The following is a 13,642-nucleotide window of genomic DNA, read 5'->3' on the forward strand; positions in this document are numbered from 1 at the left end:
GGTTTCTGTGTGAGCTCAAAAGATCCGTCCTCTCCCAGAGAACCAGTCCCACAGTGTGGGTATTAGCATCTGTTTCATCTTCCTTCTGGATCTCAAGGGTGCCAGAGTGTTAGCCATCCTTTTTCTGCTGATCTTACACATAATGCTGACACTAGAAATGACATCCCTGGCACCTTGTGTACAGCCACAGCTGGCGTTTTCCTACTTCCACTGCACAAAGAGCACTACAATACTGTCCATAACAGGGACAGAGAACAGGCAGACAGGGTGTGGTTTCATCTGCAAGCCACGCTGGCATCAGCTTACACACTTCTCTCATGCTGGTGCTGCCTTCACAAGCAAGCAGGAGTGCAGGCTCCTCATTTCAGCCAGCAGCTTCAGAGAGTTTGCCATGCTGATCTCCAGGGGCTCAGCACACAGGCTGAAGCACACAGCAGCATTTTACCTGCTCTGAACCTTCTTGCAGGCTCCTAGGAACTGGCCAACATCACCCCCCCCACACTGAATCTGCAAGCCCTTTGTTTCCTGTGTACAATGTTTCAGAACCCCTTTAGCCCCAGGTCCCAGCAGTACAGGCTTATTTAACTGGAACAAAACTGGGCGGCACAAGTAGGAAACGAAAGGTGAAAATCAAATGCAGCAAAATTTCTCTTTTAGCCACTCTTACCTGTCTTACAGCATCCACAGAGCTGATCACAGCAGAGCTGAGCAAAAAGGTCTCCACACTGCAGCTTGCTCTTATGTATTTCTGATGCTTTTGAATGCAGAGGAAATTTTTGGTTTTCACAATACAGATTTTTTGCACAAAAATGTTTCTAAAAAGCCACTGGCATCTTTGCAGTTAAACTCTCTCCCTGCTTTTTTAAAAAAGCATGTCTTATGGAGGAGAAAAATGGTCACAAATGGCCACAAATGGTCACAAACTTATGCCAGAAAGGTCTCATGTTGGATGAGTGGTTTGAAAAAAATTGCAACTTCTCTTTATACACTTGAACTTTGACAGCAGTATTTACTCTCACTAACCAACATTTTTGATAAAAAGACACATACATCTGTGCAGACAATTAGCCTTCCCACTCAAAAAAAATCCCAAACCAGACTGATCCAAATCCCAATTATTTCTTAAGCAAAGAGGGTCAATGCTTCTAGTTCTGTGCTGCATACTATCTCCTGTAGAGCAAAGCAGATTTCTAAAAAATAGAACCCCAGTCCAGGGGAGCATAGAAGCACATGGATAAATAGTAGAATAACTCTCAGATCAAAATTTTTCCTATGCTGTATGAGTGCTTCATGTCCAGAGCTCATTCCACTGGTGTGCGACAGCTCTGAGGTCTGCAACATCTTTATTTCCACATCAGCAGTAACTCCTTCCACCACATGCCAACTACATATAACCTTCCAGTTCCAATAGACTGACAAAATGAAATCTGCTCAAGAAATGCTTAAAAAAAGATCTTTCCCCCCCCTCTGTCCCCAGGACAGCAGGAAGGATGCAGATTTGCCCAACTGTCTTCCATATAGTAATTTGGACCCCTTTGTAGTTTCTGAAACACTCCCTGATAATTTCAACCTAGTGGAAGACAGCAGCAAGAGCCATGACATGTGGTTTTCTAATATCCATGCCAATAAAAGAACTATCAAGCTGTGCATAGCCCACAGTCATGGGGAATATGTTGCCCAACAGGCTTAGGCACTCAGTAGGAAGCAGGATTGTGGATGCCTGAAGCAGTCCCGAATTACAGCACACTGTATGGCTCAGTGTTTCATCTGTGTAGATGAAACAAAATGAAAGAGTGGACATTAATGCACACAGGAGCTTGGTTCAAGTGCCACGTGTGAGCTTCATGCAAATGCATTCTTGCTTGCTTTGTATGAGAGAAACCTCACCTCAACCTTACAGTGTAGTCAAGACTCAAACCTCACTGCAAATTTGGTGTAGGGGGATTCTGAATGCTTCTTGATCCCCACTTAACTTACTGTTAATGTTATTAACTGAGACTTTACATGTGAATCTTTCTAAACTGTTTTTTATAGGAAGCTTACAGATATACAGCACTTCAAAGTCTGATTTCCTGACCTTTACACCTGGTGGCATAGTTCGAGACACTGGGAGTAATTTTTTTTTTTTTTTTTTTACCCTGTGGAAATAGTCTCTAACATATCTGAGAGGCAGAATTTGTCGACATTTACCATATAGGGTTTGATCTCAATGTAGGTTTTTTCTTCCTTGGTTCTTATCTAAGATCATTTGTTGTGAAAATAGCTGCATGGAATTTTGCACATCAAAGGATTACACTGTGACTACTCACCTCCTGATGTCATGTCTCATGACTAAATTGTGCCCTCAATGAATCAGCAACACTTAGCTTGGAAAACAGGAGTATGGTTCATTAAAAACATTGTAAAACCTTTGCTTTTAATTGCAAGGCTTTAGACAAAGCCCAAGAGATTATTTTTATTTAATAACAAAAGTTCTTACTCACATACACATGCTCAGAGGCCCTTTTCCGCAACAAGCTCCACCTGACGTAAGATTTGATCTGAGTGAGATCAAAGTTAATGCGAGCTAAGCAGAAAATTATCAAAGGATTTAATGTGCAACTGTTTTCTATTCAGGTAAAAGCAGTTTTTCATGATGGTTCAAATGACCAAGTATAGAACTGCAGGGAAAATGTGGGTATTGGTGAGTGCCTTGGTTTGCATCCATATGGTTCACCCCTAGCGTTAAAAAAAACCCAACATATAGACTTGGAAACTGTAGTTTAAGTTTGCTTTTTATCTCAAAGTACACAGTACTCTTTGAGGGGACCTTTTCAAAGCATTCCTCTAGGGATATATTTAGTAGAGTTCAATGGAGATCATTTCTGTACTGGGGAGTATATATCTTTGATATAATATTATCTTCCACTTACATTTCCTTTTTTCAACTAACTTTTGTAAAGCTGCACCCACAACAGAAAGGACAAAGTCTTTGTTAATTTGCTTCCCTAAATCTGCAGCCTCCAAAACTATTCCTTAAAAACACAAGGGTGATCTGAGATGTAGTGCTTCATTAAGTATGTGTACATTTGCTGCTGATCGCTCTGAATGAATAAACAAGGAAGAATTCAATATTGCTTTGCAACAAGTCATCCCTAACTTTACCCAGAACACCTGCTATTCTTCAGCTTGAAAGCAAATCTCAGGTCCTCTTTTTACAGTTTATTCCTGTAATTCCTTCGTCAATTTACTTCTCTCAAGTCAGTGAAAACATACTCTTGAACAGCAAAAAAACCTCTTAAAAACCTCTTAATAGTAGCTACACCCGATTCTCAGAAAAGTCAGGACAAGCAATAACAAATTATATACCAAAAGCTACCTGAAAAAATCTTTCTTTATCAGCAAAAGAAAACAACTCAGCACAAAAGCATAGATTATGCATAATTAACCTTTACAAGAATAACCAGTAATTATATTCTACAAAGAAAAAAATGAAAGATGAGGAAAAGATCATGACGCACACTCCCACTGGAAGTTTGATTTCATTGTCTACGTGGTATCACATCCTACTCTGAATAGCAGAACAAGCAACTCTGTAAGGCCAGGTGTAGTTACTCATGCAGTCAGTGCCATATGACACTAAACTGAAGAGAATTAACCCAAGGTTAGCCCCACCTCCTCCTCCTGATCCTTAAAGGGTTTGTTAAAGGACAGACTGTCAGGTGATACCAATTTCTTAATTTGCTTACTAATATTGGGTAACAAATGCTGCTTTATGGAATTGCCTTTTAAAGGTTTAAGAACAGGGGTCACATGATACGGTGACATTTCTTTGGGCTGTTCTCTGCCTCTGTGAACTAGACACTGTCTATATTTAACAGCTTGCAGGACAACTTTCCTTGTCCACCCATTTCTGAAACCACACCTAATATCCTGCAGCAAGGAATGGCACAGTTTGTTTCTTTGGAGACTGCTGTTTTAGTAAGCAGTTATTTTGCCTTTTATGTCCCCTTGTCCTTATATCGGGAAAGATAATGAGGAGTGAACCTTCTTCACAGTTGATGGGATATTGTAAAAAGGTCCAGAGGAGTGGGGTTTGACTTGCTCCTCTGACAAGAACTGGAAAGCAGTTTTTTAGCAGTATTCAACCCAAACTGAAACTCGGAAAACACACAGGACTAGAGCAATAGTTCATGCCACTCACCGAATGCTGGGCCAACCATCCTCAGAAACACTCCATGACATCAATTATTTAACCATCAGTCCACTGCCTCAAAGGCTCATTAAATCCACTTTTCTGAAGCATGAAAGGAACCCGCAGGGAAGAAAGTAAATTCTTTCAGCAAATTAGGGGCAGAAATTCAAGTAGAAATGGGGATCTTTTGTCCTACTTTGGGAGCAGGCACCTTCAAAACTGCTGCAAACCGCTACTATGGTAGGCACAGGTGATGTGCACACAGTAAGGTGTCTTCCCCTCCAAAACATTCAAGGTATTTCTGTTGCCTGCCACACAGATTTGAGTAACACTTGAGGCTCATAGGACTGCAGTTGAAACACTATTCAGAGCTTGACTTGGTTTGCCCTAAGCTGGCCACTGCCTAAGACTAGATGATGTCCTACACCAGAAATGTCATTTTAGACAACATGAGTGAAGCAGGTGTTGAAGCCAGTTCTAGAGCACAGTATCTGGGCTAAGCATGAGCGGTATATCCCTGAAGATTAAGTCTCCCTCTTCTTTGCCAGTCAAGAAAGGAGCTCTGGGAGACAGCAAGCCGTGGCTCCCAGCCCTCAGTGGGCACCAGAAATGCCCCACTGAGCCCTAAGGGAGGACACTGGTTTAGGCTCTACGGATAGCCCAAAGGGGCAACATATACCACAACTCAACAGCCTTGTGAAGGGGAAGGCAAAAAAGGACAGGGACCAACATGCATTTTGCATCACTTTTGGGAACCTGCAAAACAACCACAGTCAAGCACTCAGTGGCTGTGCCAGGGTGGGTTGACATTCTAGGGAGCAGCCAACAGAGCAGAGAGCAAGATGGATGCTCTGGGCATGCTACAGCCTCCCTGTGCATTTCCAGCCATTGGTGCTGAGATAATTTATATAGTCTTCCTTCACTACAGGAAGCTGTTCACACAGAGTTAAATAAAAACATAAGGGAATAGTTCTAGAAGGATATTATTTATTTCTTGGGCAGCACAAAAGGCAAAACAATGCAAATGACATCTGTCTTCCATGAGAATGTATAGCCTCTTTGTCATCTTTGGGCAGATGACAGCCCAAATGAATTAAATCCATCCAAAAGGCTGATCAATGTCATCTGATGCAGTCAGCTTAATTCAGAATATGCCTCTTTGGTGTCTCAGTGCAATATAAATAAAAAACAATGGCAAATTAAACATGTCCTGGGCCTTGAGAGAACATTCTATCAGCTTCAGAATATATAGAAAAAGGAGAAAACATAAAACATTATACAATCACCAAGGCAAGTCTGCAGCAGGTAAAGGAAATCTACAACAGCACCACAACAGCTGCCACAGAGTAGCTGCCAGAGCTTGCCCAGTTCCATGGGAAGATTAGAGAAAAACAAACCCCCTGTCAGAGAAACCCCACAGGAACGGGGCATCTCCTGCAAATAATTTCATTACTATAATCAGGATTCAAGGTGACCAATTGCTGAATCTCTTCATCTAAGTTTGGCCAGATGAGCCTAGTAACACTCCTCTGTGGAGATCACCTACAGAATATTTCAAAGGACTGAGAAAAAAGCCCTGAACTTCCCCAACATGTTTTTGTTACCTGTATTGGCAGGTTGTGGGTTTTTTTCCCTCCTCCTCACCTTCTCACAATGCTGAAACATCTCTGGTTTAATAGCAGAAAGCTGCTAAGCAATCCAGCTCAGAATATTGTTATTAATGAGCATCAAGTTTAGTAGATAGGCTTAAAAATATTGCCTAATTAAAAAAATAAATTGGAGAATAGGTTTTGCATTGATACAAAAAACAAAGTGATATAAAAAACAAACGTGACATAAAACTTGATATAAAACCCAAATTACTTTCAAATACAAATATTTCCAGCATAAAGAAAATACAAGCACCATAGGTGCATCCCCCATATGTATGATACCTTAGTAATTAGGGCATTTTCCATAGCTGAAGGGAATCAAACTCGGTTTTCTTAAATGCCTAAGGAGATTCAATTTCTTTGGAGAGTGAGACAATAAGAGGATAGAGGACATTTTGGGGTGGGTGGCCCTGATCTCCTCCTGAAGCTGCTCAATTTTACCTAAATAGTTCGTGTCTTGTTTCAGCAGGAATATGCACTGGTGTGCAGGTAGGTGCTGCTGCCACAAAGCTGAGAGAAGTCAGTCAGAAGTATCCTTTCTCCTACAGCTGTGAATGTATTTCATACAGGTTGCTCACTGAGCTGTAAAAGACAAATTGTGGGAGCTCATGGCCATGGTCAGTCATGGTTGCCAAGGGGACATGACCAAGAGTGGTAAGGACACAAGATTCTCCCTTTACAGAAGAAAGATCCCTAGGGCTTTGCTTTTTCACTCGCTTCCTCATTGCTCTTGCCACTGATCTCAGATGCTGAAGCTGATTTTTTTTTAACTGGGCAACACATTCATAGTTCCCTCATGGGAAAGAAGATGGAAAATGTAATGGTATTGTTTCAGAAAACAGAAGAAATGGGGTTTAAATACCAGAGGGTCTCTTCACTCCAGACACCTGATGCAGAGATTCACTTCATCCCCCTTCTCCTTCAGCCTGGCTATATCCAACCTGTCTGGCACAAGGGCACCTCCAGGTCCTTCCTGCTGGGCTCTGGAGCCTTGACAGGGAAGGACACCCATCCATTTAGCTGTCAGTCATTCAGCAGCAGCAGCAAACCCAATTATCTGTAATTATAGGGGGTGCTAGGAAAGAAACCTCTACAGCCTATAAAACGTCGAAAGGAAATGAGCCATATAACGCAGGGCCCGTGAAATGAGAGCCCAGGGTCACAGGCAAAATACAAATGCAGTATCTTGATTTGAAAAAGGGGAAAAAATAAATCAATCAGTAGGCTCTCCCAAGGTATTTCACCTCTAATTGAAGAGTGAATTGTGTTTACTTACCTGCTCATGCTCTTGACTGCCCCTCAGCAAATGAATCGTGATCACACTACATAAAATTCAGTGTTTGGCTTTCTAGTGATCCCAAAGGGCTGGACTACACACTTTAAGACATATACGTATAAAAAAACAAACTAAAAACAAAACAAAAAACAAACAAACCAAACAAAAAAATACCCCCCAGAGTGAACTTTTGTTCATTGTACAGAAAATTTTTGTTTTACAGATGGGTTGTAACCATCCCAGTTCCTGCTTCCACAGCTGAAATGTGCAAAGGACAGGCCACCTGTCTTAAAGGCAAAATAAAAGCTGTTTCACAATCAGATTAACAATGGTCAGAGGCCTTGTAGGCTGCAGTCATCTTAGGTGTACCTAAAAACATACTGTGACACCTAAGGATTTTATACACAGAAGGATCTCAGGCTTTTTTGTGATGTGTAATTCTGGAGTGCTTAACTCCTACCTTTTAAAAGTGTTCAAGCCCATCAAAAATTATTGGAACCTAAGATTAAATGAATAAAAATACAGATTTTTGCCTGGTAAACTTATTTGTGACTCAAGTGTCATCATTGAAGCAGAATTTATGAATAAAGAATGATTTATCAGAAAAATCTGAGAATTTGAGTGGACACAGACAATAACTAGAAAAGCCACAGGAATTTTAAAAATCAAAAGTTCTAAAAAATTCTGTCAAACCATTGTACTGCACAAACCAAGCCCACAACATATTGTTCATCTCTTACTTGAACATGATGGGTCAGATTCTTGGGTTGTCATCTTTTCATTGCAAAATGGCTTCACAGCTGGAGTACCAATATTTGGGTAGAATATCTCTCTGTAGCAGAAGAATTGCTGCTTACTGTGGTTGCTGCATCAGTAGCATCTGATCTTCTGGCAAGGGGGCAGGATACCATGGAACACCTATGCCTTTTCATATACAACTGCTATATGGTCTCTTGAAGAGGGAAGACTTAGTAGAGACTTGTAGCAATAACGAACTGTGACATTATACTGTCACAATAATTTGTGGCATTACTGGTCCCAGGGATTGCAAGAGCATAAACTTAGTCTAAAATAATCTACAGCCTACATCTACCACACGTTCTGGGTGTCTATGCTACAACTTCCAAGTGGCCTGAGCTGTTATGGTACAGTATGCTGAGACACAGGTATGTTGCTTCTCATTAAAATCCCATAAAGCCATTAAGCCTCATTTCTCCATTAGCTCCACCTGAAACAAGACAATGCAGAACCCAAGGGAAGTTCACTCACTGAGAAACAGAGAAGACAGCAAGCAGGTGGTAGAAACATGACCTTTCTCCATGAGGTCAAAGAGCTTTATTGTGATTAAGCACTACAATACAGTATATATCCATAAAAAACTCTATAGTGTATATAAATTATTCCTTCCATTCAGTAATTCTTTTGTTTTGTTTTTGTTTTTCTCATTTCCATTACGGCTTTGGTACAATGTGATTTTATTATATTTTTAAATACTTTTAGCTTCACAAACTCAACACAAAGTACAAAACTAATCCGAATTGGGGATATTACAATCTACACAGTGGTGTTCAGTGGTAGGAAAAAATCTTACCTCAATGAATTCATGTCACTAGCTAAGCTATAAAGGCATACCTAGCAGACATGACAAAAATATGCACCATTAACCAGCAAACATGTTTTTTTTTCCAAAATTTTATTTTTACTTTTTTCTTTTTTTTTTTTTTTTTTTTTTACAGATTTTTCCAGCAGCGAATCACTTCAGCGTAGTCAGTACCTACATCCTCAATTGATTATCCTGTTGCACTCCTCTTCGTTTGAAGGCCATGAGTTATTTGTCAAATAATGCACCGCTATCCTCGTACACGTAATGCCCCGGTGTCAGTACTTGACCTGCCACCCTGCATTGCTGATGCTTCCACAGTTTGTCCTGCAGCTGGCAGAAATAACTGGAACGTTATTGGAGGGGCAGTGGGGGGCAATCAACCTCAGGTTGTTTTGTGGGGCAGGAGGTATGACATTACAGTAGACAGGCATTCCACTGGCTGTAAGTGTTCCTTGACCTGATTGATTAGGTAGCATGATTGGTTGTTGATATGATTGCTGCGGCAATCCTTGAGAACCCTGGGTCATTGGCACCTGGGAAGGAACACGGAAAGACATAGGGAAAAATCTCAGTCGTTACTAAACAAGTTAAACGAGGTCCCAAATATCCCCATCTTCCTGCTAGCTGGATTTGAATATACAACGTGTGCTGCCAAAATGAGTTGTTTCCTGCTGCTCAGAACTCTTCTCATCCCTGAGGATTGTTAGAGGAAGGCTGAAGAGAAATCCCTCTGCTCCCTAGTCTAGTGAGTGGCTCTGTCATGAATCTAGATGGATGTGAATTTCTGGGACTAGGGCAAATAGAAGACTCAACCCTAGTATATCTAGGCCTTTTGAAAGGTCTAAACCTTTAATTTCAGCATTAAGCTGTAAAATACATTTTCAATACAGTAATTACGAAGATGTAAGGAGAAAATTTTGCCCAAAAGCAATTCTCACGTTTCCATCTGGGTTGCTGCAGTGTTTTCAGAGAAGCCGAGGGAAACAGTGAATGGCTGCTCAGTCAGAGAAATCTATTAAAATTAATTAGATGTAATTGAGTTTCTTAACTTTCCAGAAGGACCATGGAATTTTAAGGAATGTGCAGGAAATGTAAGCATAGGCCACCTCTCACAGACTCTTGGAATATCTTACAGAGCCAGGTATAGAGATGGGGAAATAAGTCTCGGGAACTTATGGTCTTGGTAAAAAGTCAAGCTACTGTCTTCCTTCTCTCCAAAATCCAATAAACAAAAAACTACATGGCTGCAGCTTGATATAGAAGACATGGTGAGATCCTTTGCAGGAGTCTGCACAGATGGATCAGGCAAAGCCCTCGACTTCATTACAGGAAATAATATTGCACTAACAAAAATCCAAACTAAGCCAAAACTAACTGAACCCCCCAAAACGAAAAATGTTTTGTCTTTTATTCTTTAATGTAATTTTCTTCACAGGAAGAGGTAGAATTCCTTCATCTTTTGTGACATTTTACCCACACTGCAGCCTATAATAAATAGTTCACTTAAAGTATTACCAATTCAGACTGAAAATAGGGAGTTCCAAGAACATATAAACAGGAAGCAAAAAAACCAATTTGACTCAGAAGCATATTTATCAGGAGACCTCCTGCCACACATTGTCCCAAAGTAAGAAATACCATTCAATTAAGCATTCTCAGAGATAAATAGTTTTTCTTTATGGCTCCAAAGTACCTGATAAGACGACATGGCTGGATACTGCACCATCATGCCTTGCACCTGATTTCCCTGTTGATTATTCATCAGATTCTGGCTTTGGGGCGGCTGCTGCATTCCCATGAGACCCTGGAACCCCTGCTGCTGGTTCGGCAGGACAGGTTGGTAACCTGCAAGAAGCAAGACCTCTTCAAATACCCTGTTGCTTGTAGGGATAAAATTAGAACTGTTGTAAGGAAGAACAAATGATCCCACCATTTCTCCCCACATTCATCCAAAAAGTTGCTCTATTTCTAGGGAAGCATTACTGCAAGTGAAAACTTAAGGGGATATAATGAATGCCATGATCTTAGAGCCCTTGCAGGGCAACTTGAGTGGGCAGCACACTTCTCTCATGCTCTTCAACCCTGTGGCAGGGACCACCTTGAGGGATGTCCAACTACAGCACAGGTTTGGAAAATGCTGAACAGACATTGGGTGCTGCTGGCTTCTGGCTGCTTCCTTGGAGGCAAAGCCCTCACCAGCTTCAAGGACACCAGTATTTAGTCTTTACAGTCTAGTCTGCTAGTTCTCTTTCAGGTCATGTTTCTTATCCTAGCCTCTTACCTTTCTTGTAATGCAGCTCCCTAGCACAATGTAAACAGAGAAGGCTTTATTTAATCAAGAAGAACATCCGTATACACACTGGCTCCTACTTGCAAGGCTTCCTATACAATTAGAGCATGTTAAGAGCCACATTTCACCCTACTAGTTTCATGCTTGGCAAAAGAGGAAAATCATAAATTAGGGACTGTCTTGTCCTCCCCACAGCTCAGTGGGAGCACTGCTGACACACAAGTGACTGCACAGGGATGCGAAGCTGATGCTTGTGTTTCAACCTGTGATTGGCTCTGTTGTTCAAAGTCACTACAGCACTGAGATTTTTCTGCTGGGATGGCTCCTCTAGGACTACTTGAAAAATGAAGCAGAAACACGGATGAGAAGTGCAAGCAATGAGCTCCTTGGCAGCCACATGATCCAGCCTCAGAACCAGCCTTGCCGGATGGAAGTGAGTTGGCTGAGTGCCACTACTGTTTAGCAATGAAGGATTTTGCAGAAGAAGTGGGGTAAAAAAAGGAAGATGCAGAAAGGTACCATCCTTGAAAAATGTAGCCAGACACAGCTATTATACATTTATAAATCCTTTCTCCTTAAGACATCCTGTGTCCTCTAGCACTTGTATTTTTCAGCATGTAGTTATGCAGTACACTGTTAGCTCTGCAGTGATGTTCTCTGCATAGGCACATTTCAGGTGAAGAAGAATTATCAGATGGAGCAACACTGTGCTATTTTAATATGAAAAATGTGTGTCACATCTGCTTAATTTATATTTATGAATACAGTAAATGGTGTGATATACTTCATGAATTGGAAATCATCACCTGGGTATTTCTTGATTATGTAAGAAAAATAAAGTAAAAAACGCCTCTGTTTCTGCTGGTGTATTGCTCATTGATAGCTCTCCTTCAAAAGCTTTTCTGATGCCAGAGAAATGTTGGGTATTTCTGATTACTTTTTTGGCATTAAATCTGCTTTTCTACAGATATGAGATTAACATCTCCAATCAACTGAGAAAAATAATAATAAAAATAGTTCCACGAGTGATTAAATTTGCTGGATATAGCACCAAACATCTCCCAAATGCACCAGATTATTATACATTCAAATTTACTTTTTTTCTACGCACACAGTGTCAGCGTATTTTTCAGTCACAAATATTACCAACATCAGAAGTGCTGTCACTGAGTTTACAAGAGGCTTATACAGCAATAATAAAATTGCAAGTCTTCTTCTGTTCCCATACACTAATTATGGGGAGAGAGGGGGGTGGGAAAAGACAGAAATATAAAAAATTTAGCACTACTATTCTGGTATCTGCAAAACTGGAAATTTAAGCAGAGAGGAGTCAACTGACATCAGAAACAGCAACAGATAATTCATCTCATGTCAATTGTGGTTGTTAAAGTAAATTCCAGTTGCTGTAATGAATGACAGATTGGTGGTGGACAGGGGATCAAGGGACTCTAAGTTAGGGAATTCCATCCAACATCAGATCTGGGCTTACAGAGTTGGACCTGGATGTACTGGCACAGGGTGGAGGACTGATGCTCTGCAAAGACAGACAGATATCCCTGGGATCAAGGTGAGATAAGACCTTCTGTTACGTCTAGTAAGTATGTAATTGCATTACAATGACTTCAGTCAGACTACTGCTGTTAGTCTGCTGTATGCTTGAACACACAGCTGTCTCTTTACCTCAGCTTTACATCCCAAATTCTTCAAATAAACCAAATTTGTTGCCCAAGACATACCTGACACTCAAACTGAAATAAAATCATTATGAAATCATTATACCCTTATAGTGAACATGTAGGCATCACTACATGAGGGCAAAACAGTAGCAAGTACCTCTGCCTTCCTATGTAGTAGTAAACACTGTTTAGTACATGGCACAATTACTCTACGTTTCAGGTGCAGAAATACAACAAAGGGCACAGATTAAGATCTGAGGTCCACAAGGCCATAGATTATTATTTTAACAATCCTATGACGCTCCAAGGACTTCAACAATTTCTCCTGCCTATACAGGCATATGCACCCCTCAACATTTTCCCAACGTGCAGCGTCTGGCTTACACATCTGAAAGTCAGGAGAAGCCTCTTTCCTACAAAGCTCTGACCACACCGAGTGGCCTCAATATGAGCAGAAAAATAATACACATGCACTCTGACACACTTGCACCATTCCAGGGTGATTAGATGGGAACAAAGGTATTAACCTGAGTATCCAAATGCAGTGTCTCCTGAACCCTCTCTGCCATTAAGGGAAATTAAGTCATTTCTTTTGCCCAGCAGGAGGCACTTATGACCATTTCCTCCCTTGACTTGTGAGTGGAAACAGCAATGTTTAAGAAAGTTACTGGTCTGCTTGTATCCTTGCAAAGATGCTGTCATCTCTTCCTCACTCTATATTCACAGACTTCTTTTTTTTATTACCAATACCCTTTGAAATACAACATTATGGATATCAGACCTTGCTGTAAAACCCTAGTACAGCATTTGGTAAAAATCCAGTATCCTCTTCAAGCCTCTGCAACTTGAATGAAGCCACTTCGCTTTACCTGCTAGCAAATCTGACACTTTACCATGTTAAATGTATAAAGAAAGACATAAGTTCTTTTGACATAATATTTGAAACAGATCATTCAGTGTTTACTGTTGGT

The 13,642-nt window shown here is 40.8% G+C and overlaps 1 protein-coding gene across 15 annotated transcripts in view; it reads right to left on the bottom strand.

Annotated features, from left to right (window-relative positions):
- Nucleotides 1-8,401: 8,401 nt before the first annotated feature.
- ARPP21 (cAMP regulated phosphoprotein 21) overlaps nt 8,402-13,642 on the bottom strand; it is a 196,392-nt gene continuing 191,151 nt past the window's right edge. For 13 of the 15 annotated variants that reach the window (XM_030446437.1, XM_030446445.1, XM_030446440.1 and 10 more), the window contains 2 exons: nt 10,399-10,550; nt 8,548-9,238 (listed from right to left, as the gene is read on the bottom strand). In XM_030446437.1, coding sequence (XP_030302297.1) covers nt 8,981-9,238; nt 10,399-10,550 — 410 coding nt within the window. In that variant the 3' untranslated portion in view covers nt 8,548-8,980. Of the gene's footprint in view, nt 9,239-10,398; nt 10,551-13,642 lie in introns of all 15 variants that reach the window. The other 2 variants (XM_030446436.1, XM_030446451.1) reach the window with 2 other exon arrangements.

Source organism: Calypte anna, chromosome 2, assembly GCF_003957555.1.
Source record: "Calypte anna isolate BGI_N300 chromosome 2, bCalAnn1_v1.p, whole genome shotgun sequence".
In the NCBI taxonomy this organism is placed as follows: Eukaryota; Metazoa; Chordata; class Aves; order Apodiformes; family Trochilidae; genus Calypte; species Calypte anna.